This window comes from Ahaetulla prasina, chromosome 3, assembly GCF_028640845.1.
Source record: "Ahaetulla prasina isolate Xishuangbanna chromosome 3, ASM2864084v1, whole genome shotgun sequence".
Taxonomy (NCBI): domain Eukaryota; kingdom Metazoa; phylum Chordata; class Lepidosauria; order Squamata; family Colubridae; genus Ahaetulla; species Ahaetulla prasina.
The window spans coordinates 44091512-44104457 of NC_080541.1; the positions used below are offsets into that span (position 1 = coordinate 44091512).

Sequence of the window (12946 nt, forward strand, 5' to 3'; positions counted from 1 at the left end):
TCATCACCAGCTAGCTTAATCAAAGCTGGGAATGATGGAGTTACAGTCCATTCGAAGCTGTTCATTACTTTGAATGGATTTATGGAAAGTATCCAACCGGCAAGAACTCCTATAACAAACTCCTGTACGTGTTCTCTCTTTCTCTCTCTCTCTCTCTCTCTCTCACACACACACACACACACACACACCTCTCTCAAGAGAAAAGAAGAAATCCCACTCCCACACCCTCTGCTCCTCCCTCCCAGTTCCAAATCTCGTCCGTCGGACTAGCTGCTCCGTTTTCCACGCAAGAGAGGGGAAGGAAGGTCCTATCCTGTCTTGTCTTGGGATCCTGCGGCGGCGGCAGCAATTATGAAACTTCGCCGGCCAGTGCTTTCTTTCCTATCCTTTGGGTTGCTCCTCGTCCAGCAGCGGGCTGAGATGCCCCGACGAAGTTACCTTTACGACAACCGCTACGCTGGGTAAATCGTTTTGTTTTTACTCCCTAATTTATCACTCAGATTTGTTCACTGGTGTTTAAACCCAGTTCTTGCTTATTAGAGACAACGTGTCCTTATTGCTATATTTATTATCGGGATAGATATAATTGAATAAAGTAATATTGGGCTTTTATTAACTAAATAATGTTATCCTTTGGTATTACTTTTTTGGCACAGCATCGTCTCTCCTCCTGGGATTTAGGAAACTTTTTAAAATCTGGCTGCCCGAGTAGGACTAATGAAACAAAGGAGCCTTGACGTGTAAGAGGAAGTGTATTGCATTTGTTAATAGTATTTACAGATAATGGGTGTGTAAGGTGTTCAGAGTTAATGTCCAGGAAAAGAAATAAATGAATAAATAATAAAATAATGAGCAAGCAGAATTGTGTATGTGGGACTATATTAACCCAGACTGGGAGAGGTAGTTGTTCATTTTAGTGTGGTAAAAAGAAATATATATTTTTTAAAAAATAATTTCTAGCCTTTCAGAGTAATCATTAGCATTTTTATTCAAAAGTGAGCTCCCTTAAAAGTATGTGAAATTCAGAAGCAAAGCTCATTATACACACTACATTGTGACATGAATTATGGCAAAGGAAGGCTTGGACACTGATGATGATATTGATCAGAATGTATTATTTAATTTTCCTTGCATTTATTCCGATTTTTTTAAATTTGGTGTTTTATTGTCCATCATTTTCTGATTGGTTGCCATATTTTGCCATTTTTCACAGCCCTTTTTAATCCTTTTGGATTTTCAGCTCTCTTCATATAGCTTAGTTTTGTGCAGTGCAGTTCTGTTAATCATTTTATTTATTTATTTATTTTGTCGCACAGTATATATAAGCATAAGCATGAAACAACTATACAACACATAAGCATATATAGGAGTATGAGTATGTAATAACTATATTAATTGGATATAACGAAAGGAAACAATAGGACAGGAACGGTAGGCACGTTTGTGCTCTTATGCATGCCCCTTACAGACCTCTTAGGAATGGGGTGAGGTCAATGGTAGATAGTTTTGGTTGAAGCTTTTGGGATTTTGGGAAGAGACCACATAGTCAGGTAGTGTATTCCAAGCATTAACAACTCTGTTACTGAAGTCATATTTTCTGCAATCAAGATTGGAATTGATTGGGAACAGAATGGCCTGAACCTTTAATGGACAAAACAAAAACTAAAGGACTGAAATCTAACTGAAAAAAGGTTCTTTTATGTCCACATCCCCATTATCTATATAAACCAGCTCAGATGCTGCTAAACTAATTGAATTTTAAATATTCTGGGCAGCGTACAACAAAATCATTAAAATTATAAACTGCTAGACAATTCAAAATGGGAAATAAGGAATATATAGATATACAATGAAATGTAACCTTACCTCAATAAAAAAATATACGGTATTTTTTAGATATTTTGCAGAGAATGGTAAAATAGATAAATTCAAGAATATGTCCATCGGATTATGTTAGCTACAGACATCACTCCTTTTTTCAAATTTTCATTTAATCTAGTGGAGTTCAAATTTTAGTATTTTATAAATCTCAGACCTAGTCTGTTTGAATATTTTGCATGTGTACAGTATAATGGTGTTCAATATAACTGACAAGCAACAGTGTCATACATGGGTTGTAATGTGACATGAGTTGGTAATCCTTTTTTGATCTGAAATGGACTCTGATCAATAGAAACCACAAAGTTCTCTAGTATGAGAGCATATAGGGGAAAAGGCATACCTATATAGCATATCTGCAGTTCATTGTCTAGTATGAGTTGTAGTTTATTAATAAGGCTTTTGAGCATCTTATCAAGTGTAAAATGGCCATTATGTTACTGCAATTGTTTTTAGGGGTTATTGCTTTACATTTCCTTTTTAGACACACATGAAAGCCTTCCTCAACCTGGTTTCAGCAGGTAGCAGTCAAGCCAAGGGCTATGCTGAAGAGACTTCCAGTGAATCAAAGCAAAGGAACACATCAAAGTGAACAGCACAGCTGAAAGATTCTTGTATTAGGGAAAAGCTCAGTGCAAATAAGTATGCTAGCAGCTGAAAGCAAGGCTGGATTTCCTGGTCCTTGCTCTCTTGTGCCAAAATGAGCTGATCTAGTTAATCCAGGTTAGCATAAATGCTTCATAATAAATAATACATGCCAGAAGAAAGCATTTCCCTTGTTCAATCTGTTTCAGAACTACTCAACATGTGCTGAAATTCAATGCTAGTATTTTGATTAGGCTTGCTGGGAATTATGGTAGTTGAAGATCTGGAGCATACCAGGTTAAGAAAGTTTAATATAGATTAAAGCATTTTATTTCTGCTTCAGGGTTACATCATTTTAGTATTTTATTTTCTTGCTAAAATAGTATCCTATCTGGAATTTCATTTTAATATTATTTTACAGGCATAAAGTGATACGGATTATACCAGAGAATGACCAAATGGCGGAGACATTGAAGATTCTTTCTCAACAACTTAAAGTGAGTGTGTGCTTTGCATTGCTGTGTACTGTATCATAAGAAGTGTAGAGTTTTCTGCCTATATAAATCAAGTGATCTGAAGTGAGATTTGCAGCAGGGGTAGTTGTGGATCTGCAAACATTACAGAAGAACAACTCCCAACAACAGTAACCAGCTTGACTGCTAATGAAGGATACTGGCAGATATAGTTTGCAAATATTTGCAGGGCTACAAGTTCTCAATACACGGTGTAAAGGTGATATATGCCACCAAAAGCTGAAGGATTTTGAATTCTTATGGTTCTGGTGAACCAATTATAGTCTTTAACTAGTTGAAGAGCTGATGGAAACAACAACCTTTGATTAAAAGGAATGCATAGCCTAAAAAATTATCTTAGATTATTTGTCCTGTTTAGCCTGGTGTTATTCTAATTAGATTGCTCTAATCTAGGAACCCTGGCCAAGTCTTCACATTATTTAAGGCGTAATTCTTTTGATGCAAAACACTATTAAATTCTACCATTGAGCTTCGATCTTTCCAGATTTTTAGTTTTACTGCACAGTGCAAAGCACTTGCTATATGACATTTGCAAAAAGAAAATTTGGCCCTGAAGAACTGCTGTGTTTACTTGAGTTCTAAATGGTTGCCATGTTTTTGAACTGTTTACATCAAGGGTCTCCAACCTTAGTAACTTTAAGGCTTGTGGACTTCAACTTGTGGAGTTGAAGTCCACAAACTTTAAAGTTACTAAGGTTGGAGACCCCTGGTTTATACTGTGATGTGACAAGCCACCCCCTAACTGTATTCCTGCTTTTTTGAGTAACTTTCTTTATGAGTAGTACCTATATGTATTCATATCTTAATCTCCTAGCAGAATATTTGTGAAATATTATCATCCTCAGTGGAAGGCATACTTTTTTGCAAAGAGCTGTATTGGAACAAGAGTTGTTGAATTATATATATATATATGCTTATACTACCTTGTTTCTCCCCATATATATGTTTATACATTATATAATCTTTTGTATTATGTTTGTTATCCTTGTGTATATTGTTATGACAAAATTAAATAAAATAAATAAATAAATAAATTACACATCAGCAATACAATCATACCTGGAGTTTGCTAAGTGGGAAAGACTGATGTGCTAAGATTAAAAACACACTTGAAAGCTAAAATAAATCCATGTTATGCAGTGCTTATTTACAGGATTTATTTCAGTATTTTTAAGGTAAAATAAGATACAGGACTGGGTTAAAATAATTCAAATTTGGATTGGTTATTTTCCATTGAAAATGAAGTTATACAAACTCTAATACTCAAAATATGTGTATTTCTCAATGTGCAGAAAACCTCAACAAATTGTTGACTAGTGGTTCAGCAATAATCTCTGCTATTTATTGAAAATTTTAAGAGGATATTCTCTTCAATCTTTTAATATCATGGGTGTTTCCAGTCTAGACCAGGGGTCTCCAACCTTGGCTGGGGAATTCTGGGACTTGAAGTCCTCCAGGCTTAAAGTTGCCAAGTTGGAGACCCCTGATCTAGACTGAATAAATGTGAATTACAGGTTGATTGCTGCACTACAGGTGGACCTGTGGCAACCAAGCAGCCTGTCTCTCATCTCCAAGGGTGCAGTTACAGATGTGCATCTGTCAAGAAATAGTTCACAGATTCTTCAGTTCTCCTTAGAGCAAGCAAACATCCAATATACGTAAGCATGAATTTTAGTGGCAGAAAGTCTTTTGTATTACATTTTAAAATCTTCTTCCTGAGTTTTATTAGAAGCAATAATCAATGTCCTTGTAATTTAATAATTTGAGAGTATTCTTTAAGTGCTATTTGAAGAGAAGTCGGGAAGAGTTCCTGTGATAAGCATCTAATTATAGAGTCTTCTTTATATTGTAGACTAGTGTCTCCTTAGTGCAGAGGCCTCCTTTTGTTTGTTAAAAAAGTGGTAATTGTCACTAGTGCAAGCATATTCTAACTTCAAGTATCCACACGTTTTTAAATTATGTGCTTGAATGTACATTTATGATGGTGCACTATGCCAGCCAACACCTATCACATTATAACAATTAGTGGCGCGACTTAACAAGATTTATCAAATTTCTCTTTTAGATGGAAAAGATAAGGATTTGTCTGTCAAGGAAATTATAATGGGTAACTAATTCTTACTGTATTCAGAAAGCTGACATACAGGTTCTTAACTTTTCCTTACTGTACTTTTCTTGACATTATATATTCAGTCTTTCTAAAGGTCTCATGGCTAAAAGAATCACCTTTGAGCACAAGAAATTGGCAAGATTTTAGCAAACCCTGAGCATAGCGGCTAATTCTGGGGTGCTTAAAGTATTCCTGACACACTGCTGGTGCTTCTTTCTTGACAACAAGCGCCACCAGATTTTTATATTTAAAAAACAAAATGTTTAAAAAATGAAAGGTTTGTCATGTGCAAACCAAGCAGGCTAGCTAAGGGTTTGACTTCCCAGTATGAACCTGTCCAGTTACTTGACTGATGAAGATAACATGGGTAACTATAGAAGGATTCAAGAAAGGGTTATGAATCCCTGTTTAAGTTTTAGGGGAAAAATAAATTGGCAAACAGCGTTCCCAAGCAATCCAAGTAATCTTTAAATTTCAAAAGTACTCATTCTTTTCAGCAGCAGTGCCTGAAGGCATTTGCATCTCCTGCCCACTCCTCAGCCTTTAGCTACGTATTGGGAGAATAAATTACCCATATTCCTTTAGGTAAATATACGTGTCCCAAGATAATGTTGCAGGATCTAATCTGGGTTGGTCATCAGGACCAGAGTTTTTGTCTTCTGAGATTTTGGACTCGTGTTGGAGTCCATCTTCAGGGAACTTCTCTCTTGGTGAAGATGGGCTCCAGTATGAGTCTGAAAGGTTGGAAAACAAAATCTCTGGTCCCGGTGACCAATCCAGAGTGGATCCTGCACTGTAGTTATTGTTTTATTTGAGCATGTATTTTATTACCATTCATAGATGAAGAAAACATCCTTTAAATGCTGGTTAATTAGTTTTTATTTGTTTCTTCAGTCAATTAAACTACATTTCTCTGTTGTTTTTTTGTTTTTTGTTTGGTTTTTTAGTGTGATTTTTTCAACTTATCTCTGCATTCCAAATACACAATATTTGCTTTACAACATGCTACATTTATGTTCTTACAGTCAATTTTCCTGGGTTTATTAAATGTCATAAATACTTTGTACAATGTTAAGATGTTTACTTTAGTTATATACTGTAACTTTCCATTCTTTTGTATTGTACCATGCATTTATTTAAAGTGTTCTTTTATTTTTTGTTTTCTCTTTGATAGAGTCCTCATATCTGATTTGCAAAAAACTATAGAAAAACAAAGTGATTCAAAGCCACCCAGGAATCGTAGATCATTGCCAGAATATAGTTATGAAATATATCATTCCCTGGAAGAAGTATGTATTATATATTCTTGTTTTTATTCTTATATAAGAAAAACCCAGGGAAATAGCAAAATAACATTTTTCTTTGCTTCTTCAACAAAAATTAATCTTTGATATAAGATTTTAAAATTTATATATTGGAAAACGTAGTAAGAGACAGAAAACTAGAACTTTTATTTTCTGTTGTATTTATTGTATATAGTTATGTTTATTTTATTAAGTGACAAAAGAAAATAATACATTTATGTATCTTTTTCTTTTTTCCTCCAGATTCAAAATTGGATGTATTATTTGAACAAAACTCATTCTGAACTCATTTACATGTTCTCTATTGGCAAGTCATATGAGGGAAGACCACTTTTTGTGCTAAAGGTAAATTTTGACAAAACATTATTGGTGCAATGAGGTGGTATCAAGATAAATGAATAAGGAAATACTTTTGGAAGCAAAATCTAACATTGTATATCTGCCCTATATCTGAAGTCACAAGCTGAGGGCCCAGGGTGTCACTTACAATCCCTAGAAACCTTGAGTGGACATCAAAGAAATCTGCCAAAACTTGCCAATAGCTTATATTACTTTTAAGTTATTAGAAGGGAAAAAAATAAATGTAGAAAGAATTCATAATGACTCCACTTAAATAGACTCATCAAATTTTTGCTTATTCTGGTATTTTCCAATATGTAACCACAGCAGGTGACTTAAAGTCTAGTTGTGGTGCTCTGCCCAAAACATAGTAACTCCTATTGTATATAAAAACACAGATTCATGTTATTTTTTTTTAGAAATGTTAGCTAAAAACAGTTGTTCACATATAGAAATCTTTTACTTTGCTTGAAAATAAGAATCATAAACTTGGAAATGACCTTGCGATCTAATCTTAGGAGTTCAAGAGAATCTATTCAAAGAACAATTTCAGTCTATTGCTCTGATAGACATACTGCTTTTGCAAGTTGCTATGATTCCTACAGTCTTCTGTTCAGAGGAGATATTCACTAAAACTTTCTTACTGGGAATCAGCTTATCGGAGTTTAATTAATGAATCCTTATTAAATATAGAGAAAAATTCGTATTAGCTTTTGTTCCCAGTTCCCTATCTTGGTTATATTTATTTTTTATTTCTTTGAATGGCATGGTGTAACTATTCCTTATAATTTGTGTGTTGGTATTTAATTTAGTATTTTCAGGGTGGAAACCAAACGAGATTGGTTAGCAACGGCAGCCCCTAGCAATGAGGACAGGATCACACTATTCATTAGCCAAGGACCCACCTTGATTCATACCATTCCCAGCTTGGTCCTTTCCAGTCCTGAGCCTCAGAAAGACTGACTCCTTTTGAACTCCCCTCACCCACCTACCCCCTCCTCTTCTCTGATCTTTCAACCATCCTGCAAAGTGGTACTCCTCATCAGTCACTTTGGGCCACTAGGGCCACTAGATCCGCTGAGGACTTGCACCTCAATACCTGTACTGTGGCTGGCCACCCCAGCACCACAATGCAAAACCCAAGTGCCTCCCCCATCCTGTGTTCTGGCCCTGCTGCCCCAGCTAGCCTTTGTCATCTGTAAGGAAGATGGTGGCTGCACCAAGTCTGTTTGATGCTGCGTGCATGCTTCTTCAAATCTGGAGAGGAAAGCTGTCACTTATTAATTTACCAAGGTCAAAGCAGAGATTTGCCAGCAGTCTGAGCCAGGCTAGAGTAACTAATTTATTTATTAAGGTCATGGAATGGAGCCTGTTAGCTTCCAGTTAGTGCTTATTAGGGAGGCACCACAGAAAAAAGCTGCTGAGGAAGACAGAGCTTGTTCAAGCAATTTCTCCGCTTAGCAAGAGGGAGAAAACCATATACAAAAAATACAGGTCAAACATAGGTTAGTAACATAATAAGTTGTTCTCTTGAAACTATTGTGAAATGAAAGTACATACTTTTGTTAGATAATAAACTCAGAACCCAAAGATATAAGAAATTCCATTAAGGTAAAGGGGACATACTTTTTCTACTACAGTATTTCCACATTCTATTTAGGATCCATTACAAAGGGGAACCTTTCACTAAGTTGCCGTCTGTCAGTAGCAGAACACATGCTTCAACTTTTTTCAATCCATCCATAGTTTTCTTTTTCTCGTGTATGCATTTTTACAATTGCAGCTAGGCAAAAGAACAAGAGTTTATAAGAAAGCTGTGTGGATTGACTGTGGAATTCATGCAAGAGAATGGATCAGTCCAGCTTTTTGCCAGTGGTTTGTGAAAGAAGTAAGGATGATTTTTTTAAAACTATCGTATATTTTGAAATCAGAAAAGGTTCTGTCTATTATACAAAGTATGTTATGAAAGCAGAGGTGAGTTGTTACGATATTTAACTAGGCTTTAGATATCTATATCTCTGATATTTCAACCTTGCAGTTGGTGAAAATGTTGTTAGCACCATAATACTGCTGAATTTAAAGAGTCTGCTAAATAACAATAAAATTATGCAACCTAGATTATAGTTTCCCTTCTTAATGACAATTATTGATAAATCTCTAATTTGACAATGTATTGTTGACCAATTTACAGAGAATAAATTGGTGGCTCTGGTGGCTCAGACTGGTAAGACAATCTGTTATTAACAGCAGCTGCTTGCAATTACTGCAGGTTCAAGTCCCACCAGGCCCAAGGTTGACTCAGCCTTCCATCCTTTATAAGGTAGGTAAAATGAGGACCCAGATTGTTCTGGCAATAAGTTGACTTTGTATATAATATACAAATGGATGAAGACTATTGCTTGACATAGTCAAGTCTTCGGAGAAGGGCGGGATATAAATGCAAATAAAAAAAAATAAAGAGCATAAAAACAATATCATTAAGAATATTGTTGTACTGATGAAATGAGTTTCCAACTTCAGTCAAATAAATTTATAAGCTTAATTTTCTTTGTCCAATTGCTTGGCCTGGGTTGGACAGAGCTGAGATTTGCAGCAGCATAAATCTTTCTTCATTTACTATATTTATATCCTATCTTTTCACAAAAATGAATAGATATGATACAGGGTCTAACTACTGCAGAGAACTATTTTTGAAGTTAGGAAATTCTAGAAGGTATTATAATATAAATGACAAGCTACATGGTGTTCTTTTGTGAAGTATGATATAAACATGTTTTAAAGGATTAGGAGCAATTGGGATTAAGAAGTATCTTTTGTTTTTTCTTATAATTATTTTTTATTTAGAAGAATTTTATTACTTGAGGATAGTCTGCCTATGTTTTTTTCTTAATATCTTGCATTTGGAAAGATGAGTTGTTGAGAACTAAGAAAAACAGTGGCTTTGATGTTGCATAGTTCAACATTATTGTCTACTCTCAATTATAAAGATTTCAAGAATTTTACAAAGATGTAAATATATTAAGCATGGAGAATATATATATAGCTCAATAATATTTTCTTTGGAAAATAATTGACTATGGCCTTAAAAAATCTCAAACACTTAAGAAAAAGTATTCTCTGAAGAAAATATAAATCTTACATAACTCATTTACCTGTTTTACCTGGATTCATTGTATTTCCATTTTATACATTTTATGGTTTGTTTTTTTTATTTTAGTTACTTAGTGATTTAGATCTTGTTCTTCTTTGACTTATGTGCCTAAGTTCCTGCCAAGGAAGGTGGGTAGTGGTGTTCACTTTCTAGTCCTTTTCAGGTGTTTAGTTTAGTATAAAGAAAGTGGAGATACACATTTCTACTGTTGACTGGTGTTCCTTATTTCAAAGTAACTGTAAACAATTGAGAAGGGCAGAGCCATACATATCCCCTTGACTTTCTTGATATAGAAACACTATATGCTTGTAGTATGTTAATTTATTTTGCATATTCTTCAGAATCAGGGTGCAGTACAATATTATCATCACCACAAGGAGGCATGCTAGTCATGTTTATCTATATAACTACAGATGCTTGCAGTGCCTTTGAGCAATAGCTTACTTAAATGAAATTTGGAGTTTGTGCAAGATACTAATTGGATGTCTGAAATAATGAGTCCAGATACTGTAACTAATAAGGACATTAAATTACATTATCTTCTATCAAGATAAGTGATTTGTTGGCTTCAAGGCAAGCACTGTTTTTTTAGCAAACTAAAAGTATAAAACTGAAAATTATTCCTCCTTAAAAATAGTTTGATTCCTGCTTTTCACTGGATGAAGAATGCTGCAGTGTTTCTGAAATTGCAGAAACTACACAATTATACTATTACCATAAAATTATGGAAAGTTCAGAAAGTACTGTCACCAATTTAATCTTTTAAAATATGCTTGTTAATCCTGCCCAGAGTCACTTTTTGTGAGATGGGCAGCCATACAAATGTGATAAATAAATAAACACATTTATTTATATGAATAGAAATATAGCAGAGGAGTACCTACTTTGCTAGAAGTCCATTGGTTGCCAAAAGCTTCCATATCCAAGTCGAAGTGCTGGTTATTATTCTTTAGCAATGATTCTTTATGGCTTGGATCCTCATTCTGTTTGGGACGGTCTGAGGAAGATGCTGTTTGTCCAGTCTGTGCTGGATAAATGGGCAGATTGAGAATCCCTTCTGCATAAGAAGTGAAGAAAGCAAGCTGGAAACAGACCTTCTTGGTTTCCTCATTTTGAAATAACATATCCCTTCATAGTTATAATTTTATAAAGCAGTGAAGCCTATGGTTTTCCAACAGGCCGCAGGGTGAAGAGTGCAATTAGAAGCATGCTGGGAGAAGTAGTTTTATTGTAGTTCTGAATTGACTTGATAAATTTTATTTTCTTTGAACATGTTTGAATATAACATGAATCCCTCTTAGCCCTGTGAAATTGTCCAAGCAAGAAACACACTCAGCAGTAGTATCTTTATTATACGCTTATGTTAATATTATAGTGCAAGACTGAAAATGTTTCTCACCTCCTTACTTTTACTCTCCAGAAAACTAAGGAAGGGTCCCTTTTGAAATATTTCCCACATCATCCTTTCTTTTGAGGACTAAGTTATCTTTTACATGCCAGTTTTCTTGCATTTTTCCCTCCTGTTTCTCCAGGTCATTTTTCAAAAATACCATTACATTCTTTCAGAGGTTCCCAAGCAGTGATGGGATTCAGCCAGTTCGCACCACTTCGGGAGAACCGGTTGTTAACTTTCTGAGCAGTTTGGTGAACTGGTTGTTGGAAGAAATCGTTAGGGCAGAGAACTGTTTGTTAAATTATTTGAGTCCCACCACTGTTCCCAAGTATTACTCCATCAGTTCCATTTACTTTAAACACACTTGCTGCTGTATCTCCAACTGGATGTGTGTTGGGGGAGAGGGTATTACTTCCTCCTTCCATCCTTGGGCACCATAATAAAGAAAAATCCAAAAATGTCATTGCTTGCATTAGAAAAACACTAAGATGGACATTTAACATTATTTACATGTCACATGGATATATAAATAACGTTAAATGATAGCAAGTTATTGAAGGTACTACTATTGAAGAACTCAATAGTAGTACCTGTGAGAGGGATCTTGGAGTCCTAGTGGATAACCATTTAGATATGAGCCAGCAGTGTGCAGCAGCTGCTAAAAAAGCCAACACAGTTCTGGGCTGCATAAACAGAGGAATAGAATCAAGATCACGTGAAGTGTTAGTGCCACTTTATAATGCCTTGGTAAGGCGACACTTGGAATATTGCATCCAGTTTTGGTTGCCACGATGTAAAAAAGATGTTGAGACTCTAGAAAGAGTGCAGAGAAGAGCAACAAAGATGATTAGGGGACTGGAGGCTAAAACATATGAAGAACGGTTGCAGGAACTGGGTATGTCTAGTTTAATAAAAAGAAGGACTAGGGGAGACATGATAGCTGTGTTCCAATATCTCAGGGGTTGCCACAAAGAAGAGGGAGTCGGGCTGTTCTCCAAAGCACCTGAGGGTAGAACAAGAAGCAATGGGTGGAAACTGATCAAAGAAAGAAGCAACTTAGAACTAAGGAGAAATTTCCTGACAGTTAGAACAATTAATAAGTGGAACGACTTGCCTGCAGAAGTTGTGAATGCTCCAACACTGGAAATTTTTAAGAAAATGTTGGATAACCATCTGACTGAGATGGTGTAGGGTTTCCTGCCTGGGCAGGGGGTTGGACTAGAAGGCCTCCAAGGTCCCTTCCAACTCTGTTGTTATATGTTATATTATATATTATAAGTGGGGATGAATCTGCACACCAGAACAACTAGACACAAGAATAGTTTCTTCCTGAACACCATCAATCTGCTAAACAAATAATTCCCTCAACACTGTCAAACTATTTACTAAATCTGCACTACTATTAATCTTCTCATCGTTCCCATCACCCATCTTCCACTTATGACTGTATGACTGTAACTTTGTTACTTGCATCCTGACGATTCATACTGATATTGTTTCCTGATTGCTTAATTGTAGCCTATGACTATCATTAAGTGTTATAAGTGCTGTACCTTGATGAACGTATATTTTCTTTTATGTACACTGAGAGCATATACACCAATACAAATTCCTTGTGTGTCAAGGAATCACACTTGGCCAATAAAAAATTCT

At 35.5% G+C, this 12946-nt stretch overlaps 1 protein-coding gene across 1 annotated transcript in view; it reads left to right on the forward strand.

The window, feature by feature from the left end:
* Window positions 1–351: 351 nt before the first annotated feature.
* CPA6 (carboxypeptidase A6) overlaps window positions 352–12946 on the forward strand; it is a 28432-nt gene continuing 15837 nt past the window's right edge. The window contains exons 1-6 of the mRNA XM_058174308.1: window positions 352–461; window positions 2885–2960; window positions 4530–4654; window positions 6281–6395; window positions 6654–6755; window positions 8533–8637. Of these exons, the coding sequence (XP_058030291.1) occupies window positions 352–461; window positions 2885–2960; window positions 4530–4654; window positions 6281–6395; window positions 6654–6755; window positions 8533–8637 (633 nt within the window). The remainder of the gene's footprint in view (window positions 462–2884; window positions 2961–4529; window positions 4655–6280; window positions 6396–6653; window positions 6756–8532; window positions 8638–12946) is intronic.